Source organism: Stenella coeruleoalba (assembly GCF_951394435.1).
Source record: "Stenella coeruleoalba genome assembly, chromosome: 1".
NCBI classification, from domain to species: domain Eukaryota; kingdom Metazoa; phylum Chordata; class Mammalia; order Artiodactyla; family Delphinidae; genus Stenella; species Stenella coeruleoalba.
In genome coordinates, this window is record NC_137169.1 from 25,241,242 (window position 1) to 25,257,251 (window position 16,010).

Consider the following 16,010-nt stretch of genomic DNA (forward strand, 5'->3'; position numbering starts at 1 on the left):
CCCTGGGAGGGAAAAGAATACCGTCACATAGCAAATTAGTGAAGTTGGGACTGGAATACAGGGCTGATGCCCAGCCCAGTGTATTCTCTCCCTCGTCCTCAGGGTTCCTAGATAGTCGTAGATGTTCACAGCAGGAGGGACGGGGTGGTGGAGGCGTACCGGAAAAAGCAGCCAGGCGCAAGGCTCTGGGAGCTGAATCATAGCTCCTTCGAGACAGAAACGAGGCTGACGTGAGTATTTGTGCAGAATGACTGGCTCCTTTCGGACCTCCTGGGTCTGCGGCTCCGAGGACTAAAACCCTATTGCATCTTGGGAGTGGGGGTCAGCCCCGGTGCATGGAGGGAAGCGTAGTCCTTTCCCTCCCCTCCCTTCCCAACTCACCCGCCTCGGAGGCCGCCTTCGCTTCATCTTTCCCAGCAAGCCTCGCGCGAGCGCCGGCTATTGATTGGCTGCGGCGCTAGCAGGAGGCTCTGCCGGCAGCAGTTATCCAGGGTTTCCGGTACGAGGGCAGAGCGGGCGAAGCCGTCAGGGCGTCGGCGGTGAGGTGCGTACAGCGTCGGCTAGGGGTACGAAGCGAGCCAGAGGGTCTGTGGTCCCAGACGCTTCTGGCCGGTGCGAGGAATCGCGTGGATTCCGTGCTAGGGCTCGGGCCGGGGGGCAGGGCTGAGGTCTGTGCGCATGCGCGCGCCCGGCGCGCGCGGCTGGAGGGCGCGCGAGGCGTGGGTGGCTGCGCGCGGGTTTGAGGGGGGAGCGGCACGTGGGGCGTGGGGGGCGGGGAAGGACCGGGAATCCAGCGTCCCGCCACGTCAGTCCCGGGCCCTGAACGTATCCCGCGCGCGGCCTGTGGTGAGGGGACCGTGTTGTGCCGGGAAGTGGCTTCAGGAAAAAGGAGGCCGCTCCTCCCTCGCTCCTGGGCACACCAGGCGCCGGTGACGGACCGGAAACGGAGAACCGCTGGCTCCCTCCAGGGAAGGCCTGCCGGTTTGTTTCAAGAAGCTTTGCGCGCCCGGTGTTGGGATTTCTGATCCAGGCTGCGAAGAATTTTAAAGTCTGGAAAATAGCAAGTGTGTTTGTTTCTATAGGATCTGCTCCTAACCTAACATTGCAAACCACAATGAAGAACCAAGACAAAAAGAATGGGGCTGCCAAGCAATCAGGCAACACTTCCAACCCAAAAAACACCCCGGGGCAACCGGAAGCTGGACCCGAGGGAGCCCAGGGGCGGCCCAGCCAGTCGGCTCCTGCGACAGAAGCTGAAGGTTCCACCATCCAGGCTCCAGGGAAGGCTGAGGGTGTGTGCCAGCTCTGCTTTTCCAGCGGGCAGGGGGAGGAGTTTGTGGTGCGCCGGTCCAGCTTCTGGAGTTAGAGGCCAAGGCCACTGTTTACCCAGCAAGGAGGAAATGTAGAATGAGAGGAGGACAGCGCTGAGTCTGTGCAGTCCCCACTGGCTGCTGGGGAGTTGATAGAGGCTCCCACTCTAAGCACAGGGACAGAACTCTCTTGAGAGAAGGCTCTGACAGGATCAAGTCAGGTTGGCAGTCAAATGAGACACCCAACCAGCAAATCCAGGTTACAAACACGTCGTTCACCAGTGGGTAACTGCTGTTTATATTTGAGGCATTTCTGGGACTTTTTTTTCCCCACCAGAGAAGGAAGGATTTATTACTTGCAGCAAGTAAGGAGAACACTTGCTTTCCCAAAGCAGTGTCTCCTCTGGAACTTTTTTTTTTTTTTTGTCGGCGCCAGCGGCTTGCAGTATCCTAGTTCCCCAACCAGGAACTCATGCCTCCTGCAGTGGAAGCATGGAGTCCTAACCACTGGACCGCCAGGGAATTCCCTGAAACTTTTTTTTTTTTTGCGGTACGCGGACCTCTCACTGTTGTGGCCTCTCCCGTTGCGGAGCACAGGCTCCGGACGCGCAGGCTGAGCCGCCATGGCTCACGGGCCCAGCCGCTCCGCGGCATGTGGGATCTTCCCAGACCGGGGCACGAACACTTGTCCCCTGCATCGGCAGGCAGACTCTCAACCACTGCACCACCAAGGAAGCCCCCTGAAACTTTTTTAATGGCAAGAGGTGACATTGGCGGGGAGGAGAAGGGGATGGACTGGACGTAGAGTTCCTGCTACATGATGCCACCCCTGTGTGTTGGATGGTCTACTTACTTGATTTCTTTTATACCCACAACAAGCGTGGTTGGGCAGTAGTGAGAAATAGTTACATCGTTTTACAGGGAAATAAACTGAGCCTTAGAGAAGTTAGGCAACCCAAACCAGTACGTTTGGGCCTGAAAACTCCCAACCAGTGGCATAACGATCTTATTTCTCTCTCTGCCCCTCATCCTCTCCTGCTGAAGGAGCACAAGCCAAAACTGCTCAGTCTGGGGCCCTCCAGGATGTCTCTGAGGAGCTGAGCCGCCAGCTGGAAGACATCCTCAGTACATACTGTGTTGACAACAGTCAGGGGGGCCCAGGCGAGGATGGGGCACAGGGTGAGCCAGCTGAACCCGAAGATGCAGAGAAGTCCAGGACCTATGCCTCGAGGAATGGGGAGCCCGAGCCAGAGACCCCAGTAGTCAATGGTGAGAAAGAGACTTCCAAGGGGGAGCCGGGCACAGACGAGAGCCGGGCAAGTGACGAGGTCGTAGACCGAGACCACCGAAGGCCACAGGAGAAGAAGAAAGCCAAGGGTCTGGGTGAGCAGAGGGCAGCTGCTTGTGAGGCTGGTGAGGGGAGGGAGTTTGGACCTGACATCCTGGGCTAGCCTGCTCTGCCAGGATTCAGAGGAAACCCTACTTCCAGAACTGTCAAACTACGTCGTTTAATCAAAGCCGGGACAGTGGTGCCATAGATAGAGGTGTACAGGTTGTTCACTGTACAAGGGCTTCTGGCCTTGGGAGCAAGCAGGAACCGAAGTCCAGCCTGCTCTCTTTGAGAGATGGAAAGCAGGAGTCCTGAGTCGGCAGTCTGTGCCCGCCAGCACCATTTCTAATTTGCTGTGTGACCTTGGGCAAGACGTTTCTCCTCTCTGGTCCTTAGTTTTCACTCCTCTGCACAATAAGAGAATTAGACTAGACCAGGGTTGAAAATTCAAATAAACCAAGCTAGCCAGAGGGCCCCATGAGACCAAGAGAATGCCCCCTTTATCCAAAAGCTTGACTGCCACCTGGTCCCAGTGAGTTGATAGCATGTAAAAATTGTAGCTGGCTTTTTTTTTTTTTTTTTAAGCCAGAAATCTAGAGTTACTATGTGAAATCTCTAGATTTTAATAGTTGGCAACTAATACGATAGGAGCCAAACAGAACCCATCTGTGGGTTGGATTTGTTTTGGCCTGTGTGCCCATGATTTGCATTCTCTGCATTGATCTCTCAGAGCCTCCCGGGGTTGACACTTCAGGAGCCTGGCACAGTGCTATGTACGGTGGTCCTCTCTTTGACTCAGTCACAGGCATGGGGGAGTCACTTGGGTGGGGATGGAGGGTTAGTGTGTGTCAGAGAATCAAAGGTGGTATTACACCCATGTCTTAGTCGCTACTCCCCCACCCCCCCTACCTGTTGCCCTAATTTAAAGGGTTTTTTTTTTTTAGTTATTTTAATCTTAGGATCAAATATTGAAAGCTATATTTATTAATTGGGGAGGATAGTCATTTTAAAGTGCACTCTTGTCTGCCTCTGTTGACTGGAGTGCAGTGTTCTTAAGGAGACCTGTTCCTTTTGCATCCTTCCTCTTTCAGAAGGGCCTTCCTTGCATTGAAACAGCACTGACTTCGCAGGTGGGACACCTTTCTTTCACCTGTAGGTAGAGTAGGCAGTTTTCTTTCTCCCATTCGTGGTGCTCACCACGGGGATTTGACAGAGACTCAGTCATTCATTTAATTAGTATTTATTGAGCATGTCGTCTGTGATGGGTGCTGGAGAATAGGGGAGGGCTACCTTAAGGCAGAAGAGTGGGCCCAGACCTGAAGGGGGGGCCCCCAGAGAAGGGGGTACATGCCTTTGCTCCCTGTGCTTTGCAGGAAAGGAGATCACGTTACTGATGCAGACGTTGAACACGCTGAGTACCCCAGAGGAGAAGCTCGCGGCTCTGTGCAAGAAGTATGCTGAGCTGGTCAGTTCTCCCCATTCTCCTCGTACCCTCCCTGCCCTGGGAGGTCAGCACATTTTTAATTACTCTGAGTCGCATTGTATTTCTCCTGTACAGTGCCGAATAGGCTCATGGGAGGGGACCTGAGCTGAGAGAGGACAGGGTCTGAGGAAGAGGTGAGGGTCTGTGAAGCCAGGGAGCCAGAAGGATTATCTGTCGATAATGAAAAGGCCACCTTGACTCTAGGAATCATGTTGAGGAGAGAAATGGTGAACCAGGGTCTGTTGCTGAGTATAAGGAGGTGGGTAGCAGGTGGGCTCATCTGAGGGCATGGGTGTCCCGAGAGTTGGGGGAATGTCATGGTCTGAGAGTCTTGCGAGCTTTGAATCTGCAGTCAAAGCTCAGAGAGAAACTGGCATCTGCTGGCTGTGCCCCTCTGCTTGTCCTTAGCGTCCATTTCTGTATCCTTGAGCTGGGGCCCTTGGGGTTATTGGGGGCAGTGTGTGAAGCACCCTCATAGTGTCCGGCCTGAGCTGTGGTGGCTGGAGTCGGGTCAGCTCAGGAGACCCTGGGTCCCCACGGGGCTCTTACCTGCCGTCCCCATCCCCATTCCCAGCTGGAGGAGCACCGGAACTCCCAGAAGCAGATGAAGCTCCTGCAGAAGAAGCAGAGCCAGCTGGTACAGGAGAAGGACCACCTGCGTGGCGAGCACAGCAAGGCTGTCCTGGCCCGCAGCAAGCTCGAGAGCCTGTGCCGAGAGCTGCAGCGCCACAACCGTTCCCTCAAGGTGGGCCAGCCGCTTTCCCTGACCTCACTTGTCTTTGGTGGCTTTCCCCCTAAAAGCAGCACAGGCTTTCGGCATAGAAAGAGATTTCCCCAATGATGCCGTACTTTAGAGAGCTACTTGTAACCACTTGACATGCACTTGTATTAGATGAGATAAAGGCTAAGGTGTTGAAGGAACCTGGATGCAGGGCTTTAGGTTTCTCCATCCCATAGCAGTCCCAGGTGAGCAGCTGGAGGGTGGAGAGGGTCATCAGTCTGGAGTGCTGGGGCCTTTCTCCAACCTCTGCTTCTCCTAGGGTGGGGTCAGTCTGGTTAAGGCCTGGTCATTACTGTGATCTCCAGATAGCTTTTGTATATATATCCTTTATATTTCTTTAAAAATTTGCATCAGTAAATATATTTTGCAACTTGTTTTTCTCAATTGTATTTTATTTTAAAACATTACAAATTTAATATAAATGTGATGTAAAAGATACAAAGGTGACAAAAGTCTAACAAATCAAAGGTAATTGTTGCCCACCCTCCTTGACCCTGGTCCCGGTCCCAGCAGAAACTAATGGGAAGTAAACCTACTTATATGTAAGTCTAAGTGCAGCCTTCTGACTTTCCTGTCTACATATAAAAGCTTACGTAAAGTATTTTTAATGAAATTATTATACATGTATTGTTTCATAGCCTATTCCATTTTCTCACATTACACAATGCCTTATCTTTCCCTAGCAGTTTTATAAGCCTCTCTCATTCTTTTTAACAGCATCATTGTATGGATATGCTGCATCTGATCAGTACCCTAGTTAATGTGTTTTGTGTCGTTTCCAATTTTTCACTGTTTCATGTATAGAGCTACAGTGAAAATTCTTGTTATATATATCCCTGGCTAATTACATGGAATTTATCCATAGGATAAATCTCAGAAGTGGAATGTCTGGGTCGAAGAATATGCAAATTTTAATAGATTTTGCCAGATCGCCTTCCCACCAACAGTGTCTGAGTGCCTAATTCTGCACAGCCCTGCCAACCCTGGGAATTACTGAATTTTAACTACTTGGTCAGGGGAGAGGGGGTGGGTCAGAGATAGAAGCACATTAAACTGAGACAAATAGGTCTTCCAAATCCTGTTCTGAGGCCTGGAAGAGTAGGCCTCAGGAAATCCAGATTTCTTTAGAAAGGCACTTACGTGTATGCCTGCATTTTTCTAGGGAGTCTCTGGCTCGATGTCACCCGATACACAGAGGGGTCCATTAGGAGCCCCCATTGCATGACCTCTTGGATCCTGGCTACTCCTCACTTGGAAAGCAGGGAGGGCTACTGGGAGAGAACATACCTGAACTGGTGGGGGAGCCCTGTGAGTCTGGCCAGGGGACAGTGGATGATGGAGCTGGGGCTGACTTCTCTGCCCAGGAAGAAGGCGTGCAGCGGGCCCGGGAGGAGGAGGAGAAACGCAAGGAGGTGACCTCGCACTTCCAGGTGACACTGAATGACATCCAGCTGCAGATGGAACAGCACAATGAGCGCAATTCCAAGCTGCGCCAGGAGAACGTGGAGCTGGCTGAGAGGCTCAAGAAGCTGATTGAGCAGTACGAGCTACGGGAGGAGGTGAGGGGTCGCCAGGGGACTGTGGGTTCTGGGTGGATGCCGGTGCCAGGCAGCGCTTTCTAGGCTTCATCCCTTCCCCCATTCTCCCTCCTTTCCTCGGAAGGGGAGTGATGTTGTACATCCTCATGTAGATGAGAGCTGAGGTGTTGAGAAGAGACTCGCCTGTGGCCACACAATCGCGGGTCCACAGCACCTCGTCCTAAACAGTAGGGCCAGGTGTCTTTTGGAATTAGAACTGTCCACATTTTAGACTAGAGTTATGTTCATGGACTGGGTATTACGTAGCACCCCCAGCAGGGCCGTGTGGCAGCACCCCCAAATCAGACATGTTAATGCTTATGCAATAAAACTTCTGAGTATTCTCGCCTAGGTTTATAATTAACCTTACAATGCTTATTAGCCTTACAAGTTTATCTGCTTGGTTAGGGCAATTTCAGTTTTCAGAGTATTTTAGAATTTGAGGAGCTGGAACTGTGTTCAGTGATCGACTCTAGGGGCTGTGTCCTCTGATTACTTGCTGCTCTGCTGCCCCTGCCACTTGAAAGGGCAGGATATCACTCCCTTGGCTGGTGTTGGTTGCTGCCCCAGGCGCTCAGATCCCTCTCTTTGGGTCCCCACACGCCAGTCACTTGGCGTTCTGGGCTTCTGTTTCTTAAATGTTGTGAACAGGGAGATTGGCAGCTACCTTACAGGGCTGGACCAGGCCCCTTCCTAGACCGTGGGGTGTGGTGGTGGGTGTGGTGGTGGGTGTGGTGGTGGGTGGGATGGGCAAGACCCTGCCCTCTTGGGCTCACAGTCCAGTGTAGTGATCACGTGTGCAGGGCCTGGAGGGGCCTTCCCTGACCCACCTCTTTTCCTGTGCTTCATCCTCTGGGATGAAGGCTGGTTTGAGAGGAGTTGGTTTGGTTCTTGTCCCTCAGCACTGAGAGACATGGAGGCTTCCTGAGCCACCAGAGTGAGGCACCTACTTCAAGCAGCTGAGGCCCCTCTTCGTCTTCCCTCTCCTTTCCCCCTGGTTCTCCCTGTGGGAGTGGAGGTGCACCCCATCCCCAGTCAGATTCAGGTACTCCCATCCTGCCCCACAAGCCTCCCAACCGTAGATCACAGGTGACTGAAATTCATCATGTCTCAAACTAGACGTGTCTCGAAGCCACGTTTTCTTCCCCCATCCAAAAAATATATCGCATTCTCCACCTCCCTGTTTTCAGTTGCTTTGACCTTTGAAGTAGCACTCACGTTCATCACCACCTCTCCATCACTGTTTTCTCACCTGGTCCCAGTTCCCGGGGCTCCTCCAGCAGTCAGGACAGCCATTCCTTGGGATCCACACATCTGATCTTCACCTACAGATACAGCAGATCTCTGCCAACTGAGCTAAGCTGTTATGTTGGTAGAGAAGTCGTGTTTGCCCTTTCTTCTCATTTACAAGGGAGTTGGGCTCCAGAAGTAAGGGTTCTCAGTCCAATGGAGTACGTAATCTTTCTTAAGGCTAGAGATTGGAGTATTTTTATTACTTGGTTTCCTGGGAGCTGATCTCATCCTTAAACCCCTGTGCTCACTCTAGAGTGACTCAGTGGGAAAGACACAAGGTGAGGTTGGGCAGTAGACCTTCCAGGGACTTGGGTCCCACATCCTATGGGACACGTGGGAGTCCAACATGTCAGACTGAGGTGGTAGGCTGGCAGTGCCCTGGTCTCTGCACATGGGGCATCCCTGCAGCCCCTGGGTCTCCCTGAGAAAGGGAGCTCCTGACAGATGGACCCCTCTCATGATGCTTTCCTGCAGCACATTGACAAAGTCTTCAAACACAAGGACCTACAGCAGCAGCTGGTGGACGCCAAGCTCCAGCAGGCCCAGGAGATGCTGAAGGAGGCAGAGGAGAGGCACCAGCGGGAGAAGGATTTTGTGAGGCTCAGGCCCCAGGGGTGGGGGTCTGGGAGGAGGCAGGTTGGGTTCTGGCTCAGCTTATAGTCAAGTTTGTACGGGAGAGGTTGCTGTCTGGTCAGACCAGGGCACTGCTTCCTCAGACACCAGTCTGAGAGCAGGAAGCCTTGATGGGTTATGGTGCGTGTGGCGAAGAAAATCCAGACGTAGCCTCTGGGGGCTTCTGATGGGATCTGGGGTCCTGTCTCGGAAATAGCTCCTCAAAGAGGCTGTGGAGTCGCAGAGGATGTGCGAGCTGATGAAGCAGCAGGAGACCCACCTGAAACAGCAGGTGAGACTGTATAGCCTCCCCCTGTGCCTTCGTGGTCCCCACGCTGAGCCCCATCCTGTGGGGAGGGAAATGGAACCCTCATTCTAGGACCACCTTGACTCCTGTGTGACCTTCCTAAGACTTTGTTCTCCCCGGACCCTCCCAGCACCTGTGTGGTGGTGACCAGGTGGCTAGGTGAGCTCGAAGTACTCGGCTCCTAGTCAGAATTGTTGTGCTGCTGTTGAGGAGGTGGGGACGGAATGGGTGATTTCAGTTACATTAGTTAGACTTCATTCTGGAAGAAAAGTTTGAAAACAAACATAAAAGAAAATACAAGTCACCCCCAAATCCTACTTTTTAGGCTTAACATTTTAGATTATATCCTTCCAAATATATGGTTTTTGTTTTGTTTTAAAGAAAACTGGTATCTCAAGAGAGTTGTTGGGTCAGAGGGCCAAGGGTGAGTCTGAGTGTGTTGACCAGAAGTGCCCTCCAGAGAAACCCAGTCTTACCTGTGGGCTTCTTTCTCACCCAGCTTGCCCTATACACGGAGAAGTTTGAAGAGTTCCAGAACACTCTTTCCAAAAGCAGTGAGGTGTTCACCACGTTCAAACAAGAGATGGAAAAGGTAACAGTGGTCCAGACTGGGTGTGGCTGCAGGGGCATAAGCAGCTTCATTCAGAGTTGAACACTGGGCCTGCCTTCAGGAAGCCCCCTCCCTGGAGTGCCTCACGGGGAGCTGTTTACAGTAATAGTGTGATTGAGACCATAAGTAGGGTCTGGGTGGGCTGTATTTAACTGGAGACACCCTGGGGTGGCACAGAGGGCACTGACTGCGCCCAGTAATACCTTGCCCCCTTGGGATCGTTCCCCACTTTGGAGACACAGATGCACAGACAGCCTGGACCCCTGACCATTTCCTTTTATGTGTCACATAACCCAGATGACTAAGAAGATCAAGAAGCTGGAAAAAGAAACCACCATGTACCGGTCCCGGTGGGAGAGCAGCAACAAGGCCTTGCTTGAGATGGCCGAGGAGGTGGGCTGAGTGTGACCTGCATCTGGGCTGGGGGTGTGCGGCTCTTGAGTACTGGGCCCTTTCCTGTACATTGTACCGAGAAGTGATGCAGCTGCCATGAGGTGGAGCTGGGATTCACATACATGTCCATCCAAGTCCAGAGGCACTGTCGGCTGTCTCCCCGAGGGAGGTGGTGAGCTTAGTGATAGGTCTGTAGGGGAAGCAAAGAGAGCAGATGGAAGAAAGGAGGAAAGGAGCAGAAAAAACAAGGGGTGCCAGTGATGCGCATAGCTTGCATGCAGCTGCAGAACTGCCCAGATAATTTGATTTTGTGGCTTGAGATGTAGGAGGAGAAAATAACTAATTGACGGAGAGGCTGCTGTGTGCCAGACCCTGCTGAGTGTTTAGATGTGCCGGTTCATTGAGCTCTCTTGAGATCTGTGAGGGTGACATTAGTAGTCCAGTATAACAGATAAGGCAGTAGGCTCAAAAGCCAAGTACTTTGCTAAGGCCATCTGGTGGATAAACAGAGGAATCCATTGTCTCCAAGCCATGCCCCTTCTCTACACCACACTGCCCCCAACCGACAGCCAAGTCTCAGCATAAACCAGGGCTGTTTACTTGAAAGCGGCCAGCTTTTTTACTCTGATCGGTGCCCAGCGTTGTTAAAGTGTGAATGTTTTCTACCAAGTGGCAGTGTTGGGTGGGGCGTTGATGACATGGAACTGAAGGCCCTATGTCTCTCCCTAGAAAACACTCCGGGACAAAGAGCTGGAGGGCCTGCAGGTCAAAATACAGCGGCTGGAGAAGCTGTGTCGGGCACTGCAGTCAGAGCGCAATGACCTGAACAAGAGGGTGCAGGACCTAAGTGCTGGGGGCCAGGCTCCCCTCACTGACAGCGGCCCTGAGCGAAGGCCAGAGGCTGCCAATACCTCCAAGGAACAGGGTGGCGAGGGGCCCAGGGTCCAAGCACCTAGCTCCCCAAGGGTCACAGAAGCTCCTTGCTGCCCCGGAGCACCGAGCATGGAAGCATCAGGCCAAACTGGGCCCCAGGAACCCGCCTCCATCACTGCCTAGGGAGCTGGGAAGGGAGCGAGCAGCCCAGCCAGGCCTGGCCCATGTGAGGCTCCCGCCGCTGAGGCCCAGGGTGCTGTGACCTGGCTGCCATCTGACTCTTTGCAGTTTTGGATTTTGTGGGTCAGTTTTACGTACATATGGCATATGTGCAAGGCCTCATACATTTATATCTGTAAGTGTAAAACGGGCTTGCATCAGAGGTGGGGGTGTGTACAGATGAAGTCAGTGGCTCTTCTGTGAGCTGAAGAGTCTTAAAGCGGAGTTGTCGTCTGTGGCTGCCGTCACAGTAAGTTGGCAGGAGAAGTGATTTGAGCGTTTCCCTGCCCAATTTGAGGCTCAGCCCCTCCCTCCCTGCTACCTTCAGGGCTCATGACAGGTGACACACCCAGGCCATGACTGTGTTCTCCTGTTAGTGGGACTTGGGCAGCTCTGGCTCTCCTAGCTCTCCTGGAAGCTCCTTTGCTTCTCTTAATCTGGAAAAGGGGTCGCCAGGCAGAGCATTGACAAGGCACTCAGAGCCAGTGATTAGACTGCTTCCCTACCTAGGACAAGGGACCTGGAGCATGTTCTGTGCGGGATGATGTGCTGGTAGGGAGCCCCTCAGCTTCCCCTGCGCTCCGGTAGTGCCAGGACCAGGCCAATGATGCTTCGCAGTAGCCTTATCATTCACAGGTGCCTCTGTAGCCTGCACAAATGATTGACGAGATCACCAAAAGGATTCTTTCTGAAGGTTTTTGGGTTTTGTTCTGTTTGCCTTGGTTTTGTTTCGGTTTTGCACATGACAGTGTTTGTTTTGAGGATCTTCTGAGGAAGAAGGGGTGCTATGGTGGTGGTGCCTGGGTTCCTGGCCTCCAGTGCCCCACCCCCTCACCACCACACCTGGCACCTTTGCCATGTTGGTGCTCAGGATTCCTGCTTGATGAAGTCAGATTGTTTGTTTATAGTGAGAGAAAGGAAAGGGCTTCTGATGGCTTTGTCACAAGCTTACAATCCCGGGAGGCCACTGCTGATGCCACCACCACTGTCTCCATGCAGCAGTTGCCGGGCCCCGGGTCCAGCTGTCCCTTTGGCCTCATGAGTCTGTTTCTGCTTCCTGCACCCACACCACCAATGTGCATTCTTTTGAGGTTTGCCGTGATTTTGTTGCCCAAGTAGTAAGAGCTGTGATATGTCCCCCTTGACATCCCATTTCTTCCTGTGTGGGAGCCCCCAGCTCTTATCTGACAGCTAATGGGTAAGAATGCGACTCAGCCATTGACTGAGCCCCAGAAGTCCACAGAATGGCTGCAGATAGTTGTGTGTGTTTTCCTCTCTAGCTCCACCACTCCCACCCCTCATACATGCTACTCTATACTCTGAAAGTCCTGCTGGTGGCAAACTTGCCAGTGTATTAGTCAATCTTTGTACAGAACAATGTTCTGGAACAGCAGAATGAGTCTTGGGTCAGGAAGCAGGGCTACGCTGCGTTTGGGGTCCTATAACCCCATCTCCAGCTGGGCCTCAGCTTCAGTATAGCTGAGGGAGCCACAGACCAAGATGGATCGGAGGGTTGAGTTTTTGCTTCTTGCTGTATTTCCTTGAAGTTAATTCATTATCTTATAAGTCCCTTCATCTTCCACAAATAGCCCGCTCTTTTCAGCCCTTAACTTAAATCCCTCAGATAATTAGGTTCATGAAGAGTGCTAAGTACTCCTGAATTATGTTAGGACTTAGACCAGAGATGGCAAATGAATGGCACAGCATTTCCCCTCTTCCCCCCATGGTAGGTACCACTAATCTGCTTCGGAGTATTCCCTGCTAAATCCCTGGTATATCATTTCTCAAGATTCCCCCAGCAACCAGTATGAGTGTTGAGACCTATTTGCCTTCCCTGGCTGAGATACTGCTCTGCTGAGGAACATAAGAGCTGCCAACCCCATACGGGGTTTGCTGAGCTAAGAAAGTACAGAGAAGAGACAGAAGTTTCTGCCTGCCCCCTTCAAAACAAGCAGGAAGGCCTGCAGTGACCCACATGATTGCCTGCCCCACTTCAGCTACCTCTTAAAGCCCATAGTGTTGGTGGGGAGGGGACTGTTGGAGCCCAGTGTGGTGTGGGGAATTATAGCCCTCGGAAACCAAGTCTAGCTGCTGAGGATCTACAGTGAGCAAGGTGGCCCCAGCTGTGCAGGGTAGAACCTCTGCTCTCACCTCCAGCCGCCTGTCTCTAGGCATCCAGGCTAGGCTATAATTGGGGACCCCATTCTTCTTCCTGTTCGTTGACCAAATCTTAACCGATCACTACAGCTGCTCTGCTTGCTCTGCTTCCCAAAGTCAGCCCAGGTTTCTGGGTGCTGCCCATACCGGCCAGGGTCCTGGGCCAGATGAAGAGGTGACCTATCCATGAGTGAAGACCAGTTCCTTCCTCCCTGGGGCAGGTCTCATGCCCATGACCTCAGTTTTAGGACCAAGAGCTGTGTTGGTTTCTTAGATTGCTAGTTTTTCCTCCAGGGGACCACAGCAGGTGAGGCTCTGCTGACAGTAATTTGTGCTCAGGGTCTTGTCCAGCTGAGAGCTTCATGTACACCAGATTCTGAGAGGTGTCAGCAGCACTTTTAAAAAATTTTGTTTTCCGTGAGGTTTTTGGACCATGGGCTGCGCTCAGGCACTTTCTATAAGAGAATGTTATGTCTGTAAAAATGGTTATTTCCCCTCCTCCACCCCCACCCTGGTGGCCCTTCGGAGGGCTGACCAAAAGGCCAGTGGAGCTGCCCTGGTGTCTATGGGGGAGGGCCGAGGCCTGCTGAGTTGGTTCTCCAGCTGCTGCTCCAGCCCTCCCACCTTGCACAGCACAGAGGAGGTCATCCTAGGGACATCCAGGCACCCGCCTGGGGGAAGGGTGCTGCCTTCTGTCCCTGTAACTGCTTCCCTTATGGCCCAACCTGGCTGTCCAGATTTGTTTGAAGCTGTGCTGACGGCCTTTTTTTGTCTCTGTTTGGTATTCACAACAGCCAGGGACTTGATTTTGATGTATTTTAAAACCACATTAAATAAAGAGTCTGTTGCCTTAACTTTTTTCTCTCCTGACCTTCGTGGTCATTTGCTGCTTTTGGGTCCATCCAGCCACACTGATGTGTCCACATCTGCTACGAAGTCTCTGGCTCTGCCTTCCAACAGTCACCGCAGGCTCAGGACACTAGCAAATACACTTCAGCTGCCTGAGTGGAGCCCTTGGCAAAGTTGGTGTGATGCTCATCATATATATATGATTTTTCTCAATCAAAAGTTGTCCCTGTCAAAAAAAGAATTGTCCTTGTTCCCTGAGGGTTTACAGGCTAGTGACGGGGAAAGGTGGTTTTAGATACAGAAAGGTTGGTTGTGATATGGGAGCATGGGAGAGGTCCTGTTCCCTTCAGCAAGGGGATAGAACTGGATCCTGGAAGGTCCTTAGGACCCAAAGGGCAAGTGGAAGTTTGACATTTAGTGAGGAAGTGGTTGACAATGCAGGTGCACAGGAGGTTGGTGGGAGATGAGGCAGGGGCCAAATCACGAGCCTGTGTGCCAGGTTAAGGAATTCGTGCTAGATCCAGGAGACACGGGCAACCGCCTAAGTTGTTTAGATAGGAAATCGGTCGAGTCCATGAGGAAGACAAAAAGCAAGGAGACCAGAGAGTTGGGCATAGGCCAATGGGGGCCCAAATTAAGATGAGGGGACACTGTCATCACTGCCACTGGGGGCTGTCTGCCATGCATAGCATCCTTTTGGCACTGGCCCACCCAAGGGAATACACAGGAACCTCCAGGTCCCTTTGATTCCTTTCCTTGTCATTCCATGACAAGACCCAAACTGCACGTAGTCCTTAAGAATGGGCTGTTTCTAACTCCTGTTCACCCACCCCAAGGCTAGGTGTAAAAGTTGAGACTCCTATAAGGGAGACATCCTACTGGTGGCCTCACCCAGCACCCTGTTCTCTGCCCTCCCTTGGCTGATCTGGCTCAAAGGATTATATATGAATGCCCCCCAAATGGCAGAGGCAAACTGCATTTCCCTCCAGGCCTCCACAGGCAGACATTTCCACGCTGGCTGTGACAACCCCCACAAAACCTCTGCCCCTTCAGGCCAGGATCCTGATGGGTTGATATGTTTCTGTGCCAGCCACATGGGTTGGTTCCAGTTAAATATCCTTTGGAGGGGGTCCAGGGAGACTGCCACAATTCTTGGAGCTCCAGATTAAAGCAGCTCTGAGAATAACTTCACCCTAGAGGTGCTCCTGGACTCTCTGCCACTTTCCTGGAGGAGCCTTTGTGCCACTCTCTAGCAGCCCTGGTAGGGGAGGAGAGGGACTTCCAGCTGTCCCCTCTGCCTACCTACACAGACCCCTCCCTCAGACCCCTGGTTGTGGAAGTCCCAAAGTAATGTCTCCCCTTCTGGAGCAGTCTAGGTGTTGGAAGCATCTGGGAAAGAGCCCTGTTCAGGTGCCTTTGGAAAGAGTGCCCAGCCCTCTGGAACTCGGGGAGGCCTGGGCCCAGGGAGGCTCTGCTCCTGGCCAGTGGGAGGGGAAGGTAGGTAGGGTCACTGTGCGCTGGCCCCGGGCAGTTATCTGAGACTACAGGGCAGCCTCCTGTTGCATCAGATGCTTCTCTGGGGACCTGAGCTGGGAGCCTCTGCCAGGTCTTTTGTTAGCTGCCCCATTGGTCTGGCCTCCTGGGGTGGCACCAGCAGCGCTGGGTCAGCCTCCCATCAGGCACATAAGTTTCCCGCCTGGGGGCTGGTGTCAAGCGCTGGGTAATCACACTGGTTTTGCTCTAACCTGATGCTCCCCACACGTGGCCCCTAGGCCTGGGTGTGGGGAGAGGGTCGGCTTGGTCTTGTCATTTCATGAGTGACTGAATACAGCCCTCACCACCTACCAGCAAAGAGTGTCTGGGTGCTGTGGGGGAATGGTGTTACCTCAGAAGACTACTGTTGGGACTTCCATGGTGGTTCAGCGGCTCCCAGCGTGGGGGGCCCGGGTTTGGTCTGTAATCAGGGAACTAGATCCCATGTGACACAACTAGAGTTTGCATACCGCAACTGAAAATCCCGCATGTCGCAATGAAGACCGGGTGCAGCCAAATAAATAAATATATTTTTAAAAAAAGACTATTGTTGATTTTCAGTAAAATGACTACCTTCCTTCAGGGTTGTTATGAGGATTAAATGCACGTAAAATGCTTAATAGGGGACCGGGACTCATTTGAAAGATGGTTGTCTTCTCTTGCAGTTTTTTCCTGCTGCTGCT

At 52.5% G+C, this 16,010-nt stretch overlaps 1 protein-coding gene across 2 annotated transcripts; it reads left to right on the forward strand.

The window, feature by feature from the left end:
* The first annotated feature begins 419 nt into the window (after positions 1 to 419).
* TXLNA (taxilin alpha) lies at positions 420 to 15,893 on the forward strand. 2 transcript variants are annotated; one of them, XM_079903785.1, is made up of 11 exons: positions 420 to 544; positions 1,083 to 1,292; positions 2,355 to 2,693; positions 4,014 to 4,105; positions 4,698 to 4,868; positions 6,269 to 6,463; positions 8,249 to 8,368; positions 8,604 to 8,678; positions 9,193 to 9,285; positions 9,601 to 9,696; positions 10,426 to 15,893. In XM_079903785.1, the coding sequence occupies exons 2-11, from the start codon at positions 1,115 to 1,117 to the stop codon at positions 10,750 to 10,752; spliced, it is 1,686 nt and encodes a 561-aa protein (XP_079759911.1). In that variant the 5' UTR covers positions 420 to 544; positions 1,083 to 1,114; the 3' UTR covers positions 10,753 to 15,893. The 2 variants fall into 2 exon arrangements, with proteins under 2 accessions (XP_079759911.1, XP_079759912.1); XM_079903786.1 differs by lacking the exon at positions 420 to 544 and having other exon boundaries at positions 834 to 1,292.
* Positions 15,894 to 16,010: the final 117 nt, after the last annotated feature.

Bases quoted from the DNA above. Each gene is read 5' to 3' on its own strand.
- TXLNA (XM_079903785.1), top strand. From the start codon at position 1,115: ATGAAGAACCAAGACAAAAAGAATGGGGCTGCCAAGCAATCAGGCAAC. The intron at 1,293-2,354 runs GTGTGTGCCAGC...CTCCTGCTGAAG, and splicing joins GGCTCCAGGGAAGGCTGAGG to GAGCACAAGCCAAAACTGCT. The intron at 4,106-4,697 runs GTCAGTTCTCCC...CCCCATTCCCAG, and splicing joins GCAAGAAGTATGCTGAGCTG to CTGGAGGAGCACCGGAACTC.